Raw genomic sequence first — 12,434 nt, 5'->3', positions numbered from 1 at the left:
CTGAAAACTAAAGAGGAAAGGACAATTTCAACCACTGCATGGCTGGCACTCCCCAGGCCAAAGCCTCCTCCAAAGAAAGGCCAGTTCTGGGAGTAGCACACTCATCAAGCAAGACACCAAGCACAAAGGGCCAGGGTCGAGGAGTGGCTCTGTGGTGAAGAGAACCAGTTCTGACCAGCAGACGTGCCTGTGAGAGATGCTCCATAGTGAGGACAGAGAATGTCCACCATCAGGACAAGAAACGGGAGACGCGGCACATGGCTTCTCAGCAACACTGAGACAGGTTAGCCTCAAACCCCACCTTAACATGTACCACATGAGCACTCGACACAGAGCTCACTATGTGGGTCCTGGGGGGAGGGGAGAAGCAGACTTGGGCTGTCCACAAGAGCTCTTCTCAGCAGCCCCGGGCTGTCCACACTCAGTGCTTGATTGTCGGTTTGGGTTGGTTTTGGTTTTGAGACCTTTGACCACCTGAAGATGAAGGTGCCACAAGTCCAACTCCTATTGACGGCCTACAACAAACAACACAGTCTCCATACACCAAACAGGCACCAGAAAGAGCAGTCCTACTACGTGCCAGGCAAACAAAGAGCCAGTAATACTTGCTGCAAGGTGCTTACAATGGCAATACTTATGCTCTTAATTCAATCCTGTGAAGAGTGAACAGAGCATGCTCAGCACAGCGAGTCATACTTCAACCACACATCACTTTAAGAACAGAGCTTTGGCGTCTCTCTGAAGCCCATCTCCCTACTGAATGGGAAGCTACCTAATCACAACTGAGGACACACCATTGCCTGGATGTTCCACGATACTCGAAGGAGAAAGAAAAAGCCTGCATCAGCTAGTAAGGGCCTGTGCTTTGGAAAACGATCCTATAGGGAGGATGTGGGAGCTAGTGAACAGCATGCCAGTCTGGGCGGGACAGGAGCTGCTGTTAAAGAAAGGGACCATGGTTCACTGGGTCACTAAGACACTGACAGCAGAGACCAAACCCTGCTCTCCTCAGGGCTGGGAACGGCACAGACTGTACTCCCTTCTCTAAGTGTCCTACTCTACAGCCTGACACTTTTCACGGTCAGACCCCACCACGTGCTGAGACCATTTGCCCACTCAACAGTCTTCCCTTCCCTTTTCCTTTCCTCCTACTACATAGCTAGCCTTGGGTAACCTAGAACTCGAGGGATCTGCTTCTTTCGGTCTCAGTGAGATTCTACACCTGGACTGGCTGGTTTTGTGTCAACTTGACACAGCTGGAGTTATCACAGAGAAAGGAGCTTCAGTAGAGGAAATGCCTCCATGAGATCCAACTGTAAGGCATTTCCTCAATTAGTGATCGAGGGTGAAAGGCCCCTTGTGGGTGGGACCATCTCTGGGCTGGTAGTCTTGGGTTCTATAAAAGAACAGGCTGAGCAAGCCAGGGGAAGCAAGCCAGTAAGGAACATCCCTCCATGGCCTCTGCATCAGCTCCTGCTTCCTGACCTGTTTGAGTTCCAGTCCTGGCTTCCTTGGTGATGAACAGCAGTATGGAAGTGTAAGCTGAATAAACCCTTTCCTCCCCAACTTGCTTCTTGGTCATGATGTTTGTGCAGGAATAGAAACCCTGAATAAGACAAATTGGTACCAGCAGAGTGGGGTATTCCTGTGACAACCTGGCCATGTTTTGGGGAGGACTGTGGAAGGACTTTGGAAGTTTGGGCTAGGAGATCCATTCGGTGTTAAGAACTCTGTCAGATGTTGTGTAGGAGCTTGGAAGATAATGTTGAAAACAGTGCAGAAGATGGAGGCCTGGCTTGTGAAATTTCAGAGGGAAAATTAAAGACTCTTTTCAGGGCCATTGCTAGTTTGATTGTGAAGATTCTGTGGTTCTGGTTAGCTGGAGCTGAAGAATCAGCTGTGATTAACAAGATACCAGAACTAGTAAAGTGAAACCTTTGCATTACTGGGACTATTGATGCTGGTTAGCTGGAGCTAAGAAATTATCGGTGATTAAGAAGAGACCAGCATCGTTGAGGTGACATCTTCTGGGAAGTGTTTTCTGAGAGCACAGAGGCTGTGTTCTAGAGATAGCCAAGGTTATACCTTGTGCTGTGGCTGGAGTTGGTAATATGTAAGAGTCACCCAGGTGGTACTGGTTTTGAAAGCATGAAGGGGTCACGCAGAGCAGCTGAGGCTCGGCACTGTGAGAAGCCATGGAAGGCCATTGGTGAAGGTGCAGCCTCAGTTGCAATTGATGGCCCAGGACTGAAGGGGTCATGCAGTGTTTTGGAGATGCCAGTACCATGAGATGACCACCAAGAGTAGCAGCAGTGGAGTACAGGCATCTGGAGCCAAGAGGATGACGCGTGTGCTACAAAGAGCATGGCTTGAGAAGTGACCCAAGCCCTTGGAGGAGCCCAGAAGATCATGAGTTGGATCCCAGACATTGGACAGTTGGTGATTGATTTTTGCTTTTGATTGTGACTGTGCCCTGATATTTTCCCTCTTGAAGGAAGAAACTATTTTAGTGGAGCCCACAGTTAAGAGACTTTTAATTGTAAAAAGACTTTGGATTTTAAAAGAGATGGATATTTTAAAGAGATTGAAATTTTAAGAATATGTAAAGACTGTGGGACGTTTAAAGTTATTTAGATCTTGGGGATGAATAAGAATGTAAGGGTTGAGGCTTATTAGTGATGTGTTTGTGTGTCAAGTTGACAAGGGGTCAATTGTACTTGCCTATTTTTGTGTCAACTTGACACAGCTGGAGTTATCACAGAGAAAGGAGCTTCAGTAGAGGAAATGCCTCCATGAGATCCAACTGTAAGGCATTTCCTCAATTAGTGATCGAGGGTGAAAGACCCCTTGTGGGTGGGACCATCTCTGGGCTGGTAGTCTTGGGTTCTATAAAAGAGCAGGCTAAGCAAGCCAGGGGAAGCAAGCCAGTAAGGAACATCCCTCCATGGCCTCTGCATCAGCTCCTGCTTCCTGACCTGCTTGAGTTCCAGTCCTGACTTCCTTGGTGATGAACAGCAGTATGGAAGTGTAAGCCGAATAAACCCTTTCCTCCCCAACTTGCTTCTTGGTCATGATGTTTGTGCAGGAATAGAAACCCTGACTAAGACAACACCCAAGGCTGGTTCTTGGGGGAGGAACTTATCCCTAACCACCAACACCTTAGCCATGCAGAGGGAAGAGCCTGTCCAGCAGGAAAAGACAGGCAGCACTGGCCTCTGTGTACTGCAGAGTACAGCTGTGCATGGCCTCTGTGTACTGCAGAGAGCAGCTGTGCATGGCCTCTGTGTACTGCAGAGAGCAGCTGTGCATGGCCTCTGTGTACTGCAGAGTACAGCTGTGCATGGCCTGGCAAGAGAAACAGTGTGCAAATTCTTCCCCCTGCCATGGGAACCTTGTTTATTTCAGACATCATTACTGGTGTTGGTGAGAAAGACTGCAACAAAGAACCCAAAAGGAGACAATCAACACCTGAGGATGGCAAGGCCAAACCCCGCAGGAAAGAGCCCTGCTTTCTCTTCCAGGTACTCTCCGCAGGCCTGCACAGATGCCCAAGGCGCACTGCTCTGGGCCAGTGCACCCCTGTGCATGAATTGTTCTTTTCCTCCTATATCTGACTTCAGACAATTTTCATAAGAGAAAGCACAGATGTTCCAGAACAAAGATGAAGAAATTCTTTCCAGTAGTCAGTTCCTGAAGCAACTAGAAGGCTGTACCAGCAACCGGAGCCTCAATACAGGGGTACTAAGGACCCCGAAGATGGAGCAATAGACCCAGAGTTCAGATCCTCCCACTGCACTGTGTAAGCTGCAGGTGGGTGTGGCAGCCTGCTTAAACCTAATACTCACTCAGGGGGCAGAGTCAGGACCCCCAGGACAAGGTGGCCAGCCATGTAAACACCTGAATTAGCAATCCCTGGGTTCAATACCACCCCCCCACCCCCAGCAACAACACACCCACAGGAACACACATACTCATGCAAAACAGAACTCTAAGGGTGGGTGTTTTACAAAGTAAAACAAACCTACACAGGTGTGTGTGTGTGTGTGTGTGTGTGTGTGTGTGTGTGTGTGGAATCAGATGCATACTGCTCCTGTCAGCAGGATGACTAATGTCAGCTAGGCCCTGGGTACCACCAAAGAAACAAAAACATCACAAGTTGGTCCCTACCCTTGGGAGACCACAAACTAGATGTAGTTTCATTCTTAAGACCATTGAAGGGCTGGTGAGATGGCTCAGTGGGTAAGAGCACCCGACTGCTCTTCAGAAGGTCCAGAGTTCAAATCCCAGCAACCACATGGTGGCTCACAACCATCCCTAATGAAATCTGATGCCCTCTGACGCTGGAGTATCTGTGTCTCTATCCTCTATCTCCCCCCACCCCCCCCCCGCCCCCACACACACTAATTTCTTTAATGGAGCCCGACTTCGACACTTACTCGGAACCTAAGAGGGGATAACAGACCGGACACATACTTGTAACCCCAGCCACTGAGACGGAGGACCAGGAGTTCAAGGTCATCCTCCAATACAGTGAGCTCATAAGCCAGCCTGGGATGCAGGAGAGGAATTCGTAAAATCAAAGGGTGGGGGTCCAAATGAACTGAGGGCCCACCCACTCAGGTAAACATACAGAGAGGGAACTGCCAGGGACTCCTCCACACATTTAAGCAGCTAATTACAGCGCGTGCAGACACACACACTTTTTTCCTTTGCGGCAATCTGTTCTTTTTTGAAGTCTTTTTTTTTTTTTTTTAGATTTCTATTTATTTAGTGTATGTGAGTACAACACTGTTACTGTCTTCATATACACCAAGAGAGGGCGTTGGATTCCATTACAGATGGTAGTGAGCCACCATGTGGGTGCTGGGAATTGAGCAGTCAATGCTGTTATCTGCTGAGCCATCTCTCCAGCCCAAGTTTGTTTGTTTCTTTCTTCATTCATTTTATTTGGGGGGGGGGGGCGGGGGTCAAGACAGGGTTTTTCTGTATAACCTGGGCTATCCTGGAACTCACTGTACCAGGTTGGCTTCGAACTTAGAAATCCACCTGCCTCTGCCTCCCAAGTGCTGGGATCACTGCCCGGCTGACGAAGTCTTACTACACAGACACATGCTGGCCTTATACTCAGAGCAGTCCTTGCAGTCTGGTCAAGTGCTGGTAACACAGCTGTATGCTACTAATCCAGCCAGTTCTCCTGATCCTCCAGCCATCCAGTGACATCACACCCAACTCCTCACTTTTACTCCCTGCAAAGATGGCAGGCAGAATGGCATGTGCAGAGAACCGTATGCTTGTCTCTACAGAAGTGTCAGATGTGTACCTCACTTCAGCCTTGCAGACAGAACTGCCTGACTTTAAGGATGAAGAAACGGGGGGGGCTGGTGAGATGGCTCAGTGGGTAAGGGCACTGACTGCTCTTCCAAAGGTCCTGAGTTCAAATCCCAGCAACCACATGGTGGCTCACAACCACCCTGAGACCTGACGCCCTCTTCTGGTGTGTCTGAAGTCAGCTACAGTGAATTTATGTATACTAATAAATAAATCTTTAAAAAAAATACCATCAGGCTGGAGAGATGGCTCAGAGGTTAAGAGCACTGACAGCTCTTCCAAAGGCCCAGAGTTCAATTCCCAGCAACCACATGGTGGCTCCCAACCATTAAAAAAAAAAAGGATGAAGAAACAGACTCAGATCGGGTGGGCAAGTTTCCCATCCTTTCAGTTGAGGCTTCCTTACACCATATTTGACCCCATGTAGGAGACTCTCCATTAAAGCTTGCTTCCATGTCACCCTTGAGGCTTCATTACAATCTGGACATCACCAACAAATGCATAGAGGAACTCAATGTTCAAGATGCTGGGCTACACCATCAGACACTCGACTTTCTCTGTGTTTGGGCTGTCACCAAGGTCAGCTGTCAAGTGGACATACCACCCTTTACACATCTCTCTACTGTGACACACCTTGGATTTCATTGCTCTTCCTGATCTTGCCTGAATGCTTATCTAGAGCCCTTGACACACTAGAGCAAATGAACAGGAGCACTTTGTCACACGCATGCATGCTCCAGATTTCTGGGCTCCATCAACATAGATAGTTCAGATCTTATCCCCCCATAGGAACTCAATCTCCTCTGTGTGTGTCTGCCCCACCCTGCCCACTCAGGCATACTCCTCGTAGTCTGCCTCTTTTAGCTTGGCATTTTCTTTCGGGAGAGTTCTCTGGCTTCCATACACCAGAGAACACAGTACTCTTGACGTGGAGGAGTTCTCACAGTTCAGGAGACTCAAAGGTGGCTGTTCCTTTTAGAGTGGAATCAACATTCCCAGCAGCCGCCTCTCCTTGTCAGAGATGTGTGCCTGGCTCCTCTTCGAAACGGGTACAATTTATTAACCTGTGTGTGTGTGTTTTCCGTTTTTCCAGACAGGGTTTCTCTGTGTATCTGTGTAACCCTGGCTGTCCTGGAACTCACTCTGTAGACCAGGCTGGCCTCGAACTCAGAAATTCGCCTGCTTCTGCCTCCCAAGTGCTGGGATTAAAGGCGTGTGCCACCACGCCTGGCTAACCTGTTGTTTTAAATCCTTATTTGAACAAGAAAGCTATAAATGAAATAAGCAAAATTAAAACCGACAGTTAAGAAGAGTAAACTCCCAGCTCAATGCTAAGCGAAGCATGGCCCCATCCTCTCTTCTCTATCGTCCTATTACCACCTTTACAATAGACACAAGCTTTCAGCTGAAATCTCTGAGAAGAGAGCACTGTCTGGGCAATGCAGAACCGGAGCGTAAGCCTTTCAAGAAGCTGTCGCCGAAACGACAAAGCAGGAAGGTAGCAACCGCCTCAGGGTTCACTAACGAAGTAAATGTAACTTTGTACTGCTGGCTAATTACACTGAGATGACATTGAACCTGGCCGAGCATCCTCCACGGGCCGCCTCTCTCAAATCTGCTTCCTAGTCACCCTGGCCACCTCACACTCCTCACCTCCTTTCGCCCTGCCTCTCTCTTTGGAGCATCTTTGTGTCCCCCTTTCATGTGGCTCTCCAGTTTCTAGTTTCTGCTCTGTGGTACACCCCGTGCCCTGGCTCACCTGCCAGCAGAGCGCCACCCTAAGTCAATTCTGCAGGAAGCACCAATCTGAAGGACAGCGATACTTTTCAGAAAGAACAAACTCACATTCTGACACTCTCTTCTCCTGTGGTACTGAGGACGCAGGCCAGGTCCATGCACACATGGCACCTCTGCCACTGAGTCATGCCACCAGCACTGGTTCCAGGGGCACACCAGGTGAGCAGCCGTCAGTGCAAGGCAAACTAAGGCTGTCCACACACACACCTTTTTGGTTTGTCTTTTGTAACAGGGTATCCTGTGGCCCAGGGTATCCTCAAACTCCCTACAGAGCCGATGTGGACCTTGAACTCCTGACCTTGTGTTTACCTTCCAAGTGCTAGGATTAAAGCCATGCTTCACCATGCTATGTGTATATCTTCACAATAAGTAGAACCTCACCCCCATCAGCTGGATAACTCCTTATGTCTAGTACTTTACACACATTCTACCCAAATGGCAATAAGCATAACCCTAGCTTACAGTAAGTGCTTATTTTATTTTCTCCCTCCCTCTCTCCGCCCCCCTTATTGGCCCGTTTCTGGAGTCCAGGAGTTAAAGGTAGGCACTACCACACCCAGCCTGTTAGCTACACTTCTGTGTCAAAGAAAACCAGACTGGCATGTAAGCTGTCTTGGTGGGTAAAGGAGCTTGCTGCCAAGCTTGCTGCCCTGAGTTCCCACACAACGAAAGGACAGAACCGACTCCCATACATGTAATTACATGATGCCCCCACACACATACAATAAGCACTACGCGTAATTACAAGAAAACGGGCAGTGCTAGCAGCGCACCTCCCAACAGAAGCAGCCCCGGGACAAAAGCCACGCGTTCTCTCTAGCACTGGCATCTCCACTGCTAAGAACTTGCAGGCTAGGTGCAGGCAGAATGGGCTGCAATTCCTGGCCCTGAGCCTCCTGGCTTAGGGCCAACAAGAAGAACGTAGCTACCTGGTCAATTCTGGTTGTGGCCAGCCAGGCCCGGCCCTACCCGACCCAAGGCAAGCACTGACTCACAGTCACTGCCACAAACGTCCCACTTGGAACATGTGTCCATGAGAAACTCCAGAGGATCACCCGACTCTTTACTGACCTCCTGAAGAGAAACCTACATCACAGAAGGTGAGAACCAACTCCCGCAAGCTGTCCTCCGACCTTCACACAGAGAACCAGACACAATTGACAGACACAAAATAGAACAAACAGAAACAAACATCAGTACCCCAAACCTCCCAACAGCCTTGAAAAAGAGGTTGGCTGGTCAAAAGACTACATGAGGACCAGTCAGGTTTCTTTAGACAGGGTTTTGTGTTTGTTTGTTTTGTTTTAATGTAGACCTGGCTGGTCTTGAACTCATGATAAGTTTACTGCTTCAGAATGCACTGCTAAAAGAAATTCTTTAGGGTGTAACATGAGAGTGATAAAGAAGAAACCAGACCATATTATTTAGGAATCCTAGCACTCGGGAGGCAGAGGCAGGCAGATTTCTGAATTCGAGGCCAGCCTGGTTTACAAAGTGAGTTCTAGGACAGCCAGGGCTACACAGAGAAACCCTGTCTCGAAAAACCAAAAAAAAAAAAAAAAAGAATTCTATAAAAAGGGCCTTAGAAATAGCTCAGTAGTTGAGCACACTTGCTGTTCTTGCACATGACTGAGGTTCAGTTCCTCGCCTCCCAATAGCTCACAACTATTCATAGGAATGCATACAGCGCATATATTTGCATTCATGCATAGCACTCAAACAAGTCTAAAAGAAAAAAAAATCTATAAAAAGACAACAATCAATAAATCTAATGCTAATTTGTTGTCAAGGAATTCTTTCTTCAAATAGTTTGGAAAAAAAATCACCCCAGAAGTCAGATGAGTTTGATTTTAGTCCTGACAGACAGACATCTAACACGGCGAACCACACAGCAAAGCTGGTTTCCTGAGCTCCACTAACGGTAACTGACCCGAGGGTGAGGGCCCTCTACCAACAGACAGAAGCTCCGCAGCAGTGGAGAAGGGGCCTCACCAGGGCCACAGGTTTTGTTTATGGCAGGATTTTGTGATCCTGGCTACCCCCTGACACAAAAAATTCAGAGTGATATTGTGCAGCTTAAAACCTGAGATGGGAGATTCTTAGGAGATTTCTGGCATTTCTTACTTTATTTATTTAATTCTCTTCTGCATTTAACTTTTTACTTTACCTTTTTGAGATGTGGTCTCACGTAGGCCAGGCTGACCTCAAACTACTTGTGTAGCGGAGGACACCTTAAATGTCTAAACCAACCTATTTCTACTCCCAAGTGGCACTGTGCCCAGTTTATTCAGTAAATGCAGGGCCTGATATGGATCATGGTTTCATGCATGTTAGACAAACATTCTATGGACGGAGCTACAGCCCAGCTCAGTGCTTATAACCCGCAATCAGAATGGCCTAGTTCTGCAGAGTTGCTTCCACTTGCAACTTTTCTAGGGAAGAGACTGAACCTGGTGGAAGGCTGACCATTCTGAAGATGTCCTTTGAAGGTGCTTCTGAGTGCTGGTGGGAAGAGCAGGATTCCCACAGGAACTCGACCAGGGTCAGAACAGACAGCAAACGCAGCAGCTGCTCAGACACACAACACAAACACACAAGCACACCCACCCGCTCACATGAATGAAGATTTCTTCTGTTTTGTTCTCTGGCTAAAGCATGCTATTTCAACTTCAGGTTTGAAAATACAAAGCAAACAGAAACCTAGCAAACACCAATGTCATCATCTGCAAAGCTTTCTTTGCAGTAGGAGCAGCAGCCACAAAGTCAGCAAGCAGACACGATGGCATTCAACACTGGATGTGTTGACAAGAACAACTCAGGACAGAGGCTTGTCTGGTGAGGACTTCATCTAGTTATAAATGCAGAGAGTGCCGCACTCACTGGCAGAGGTAAAACATCCCTTTAAAAGAAGTGTTTCTTTGGCTCCTGTCCCAGTGCAATAGCAATGAAAGGCCCTGAAATCCCAGAGGGCTCACATGTCCTGAACACCTGGACCGGTAGAGGTTCAGTAGCTCTGGCAAATGGGTAAAGAATGGCGGCTCAATTGCTAACAACCCAGACTAGTCAGAACTCAGAGATTTAAAAGGAAAGAAAACAGCAAACCCATCTCAGAAAGGTCGGTTCCTTTTACCACTCTGCTTCTTCAAGAACCAGGAAATGTCTGGGCCTTGTGCCTCTGGCCTTTATTCCTAGCATTTGAGTGGCAGAGGCAGCCAGATCGCTGCGAGTTCAAGGCTAGCCTGGTCTACACAGTGAGTTCTTGCCAGCACTACACTGTGTCAGGCCCTGTGGCAGAAAAAAAACAAACAAAAACAAAACAACTCAGGGGAAAACCTACAGTTTCATTCAACTGCTAACCTGGAAGTCCAGGAAACGTTTCCTGGAGGAGTTTCTGTGGTAAGCAGTGGCTGATACAGGGCACAGTATAGAGACAAAGAGCTTTGCTGTATGTGGAATGGTAAACTGAGGCAGTAGAGTTCAAGAGCTGGGTTTCTGGAGTTAGACTGCCCAGGGACGAATTGCACCTGTTTGTTCCCTCGATTATAATTACTGGATTGAATATATATATACACATGTATATATGTATACATACATATATACACACATATGTATGTACACACACACACATATATATGTATACATACATATATACTCATTCATACTGGATTGTTATGAGAGCGCCTATCACAATTTAAAGAGACACTGAGTCAGTTCTTTCAGCAGGTGGCTGTGCAGAAAACACTCAGAAAGATATTGGTTATTAGCACACAGACCAACTTTTACTGGCAACTGGGTTAGCTTTGCTGAGGCTAGCACAATTCCCTTACTTTTGATCTTTACCAGAAACCCTAAAAGACAGGATTGGGACTTGTGTGGAAGGACTGACAACTTGGACCCAGCAGCCACAGACCTCTCGAATGCCTTTCGTGACCTGACCTTGGAAGCCTTTCCGGGAACCCTTCTCTGACGGAGCTCAAGTGCGGACTAGCCATAGAGAACAAGAACGTATGCGAGGTATACACGTGCCAGACAGTGCGGACCTCAAGGGTGACTTTTTATTCTCGAGGAGACCGCGTGAATCCACTGGCAAGCACTGGATGCTGAAGTGCGGTCAGAGCGCCGGTGCGTCTCTGGCCTAGCACTTCTTGCTCATCCACGGCCCCCGAGTCGAGGCTGGAGAGGTCTTGCTCTCTGATTTCTGGGCAAAGGCTCAAGGGATCGGAGGAGGACACGAACGCCAGCCTGGGAGGGTAGCCTCTGCTTCGGAAGCACCAGCGATTGAGGGTCCGACCGAACCCTGGAGAGGCTCCCTGTGGCCTTGACCTTGCTGTCCAGGGCTGCGATCGCCCAGCTCCTGGCTCAGGCTGATGACCCTACCCTCTAGCCTAGGGTAGGAGTATGTAGGGGAAGCGTGGGACCTGGTTCCCCACTGCAGCGGCTGCCCCGGGGTCCTCGTCCCCCTTCCGGCAAGTACGTGGGTCCGGGTCCGGGCCAGGCCTGGGCACGGTGCACGCCATGCACGGGTCGCGGAGCGCCAGGCAGACGCTGGACCCGCGCCGGGGCGCGAGGGTCGCGGCGGTGCGGGCAGCTCGACGGCTGGCAGGCGCACACGGCGGCGGGGTCACGCGGCCTCCGGGCCGGGCCGTGGCCTTGCCGGGGCGGCTGCGGGGCCAGAGCCGCCCGTCCGACCGTCCAGAACCACCGAGCCGGGCCTCAGCCTCGCCGACGCCACGCCGCGGGCCTCACCTCCCTGCGCACGTTCAGCAGTGAGTAATAGTCTTCATTGTCCAGCTCCTCCTCGCTCAAGGCCGTCGCCATCTTCGCAACCTTTCACCCCGCCAAACCGGCGAGGCCGTGGTTAAGAGGGTCCGGCGCTGCGTAGCGCTTCCCGCGCGCCTCCCGCCCACGTCACAGCGGCCCCTGGCGGCCCGGAGCCGCACAGCAGCCCTTGGGACGCGCCTGCGCACTGCGCCCCCGCGCGGCCGAGGCCGGAAGCTGGGAGGTGTATATGTATACCAGCCTCTCGTGTGTGTGTGTGTGTGTGTGTGTGTGTGTGTGTGTGTGTGTGTGTGTGTGCAGTCTGTGTGTGTGTGTGTGTGTGTGTGTGTGTGAAACCTGTGTATGTGTGTACCAGCATGTGTGGGTGTGTACACAAGCATGTGTGTGTGTACGAGTGTGTGGTGTTTGTGTATGAGTGGATGCATGGGATGTGTGTATGAGGGTGTAAGGTGTACGTGAGAGTGTTGTGTGTAAGTGTGTGTGTGTGTGTGTGTGTGTGTGTAAGCGTGTGTGGGGTTTGTGAGAGTGTG

General features: G+C 49.5%; 1 protein-coding gene across 1 annotated transcript in view; it reads right to left on the bottom strand.

Annotated features, from left to right (window-relative positions):
- The window catches only part of Dnajc11 (DnaJ heat shock protein family (Hsp40) member C11), a 48,240-nt gene extending 36,264 nt beyond the window's left edge, over positions 1 to 11,976 (bottom strand). The window contains exon 1 of the mRNA NM_172704.3: positions 11,872 to 11,976. Within this exon, the coding sequence (NP_766292.2) occupies positions 11,872 to 11,943 (72 nt within the window). The 5' untranslated portion in view covers positions 11,944 to 11,976. The remainder of the gene's footprint in view (positions 1 to 11,871) is intronic.
- Between the last annotated feature and the right edge of the window lie 458 nt (positions 11,977 to 12,434).

Source organism: Mus musculus, chromosome 4, assembly GCF_000001635.26.
Source record: "Mus musculus strain C57BL/6J chromosome 4, GRCm38.p6 C57BL/6J".
NCBI lineage: Eukaryota > Metazoa > Chordata > Mammalia > Rodentia > Muridae > Mus > Mus musculus.
This window is presented reverse-complemented; position numbering and strand designations above follow the sequence as displayed.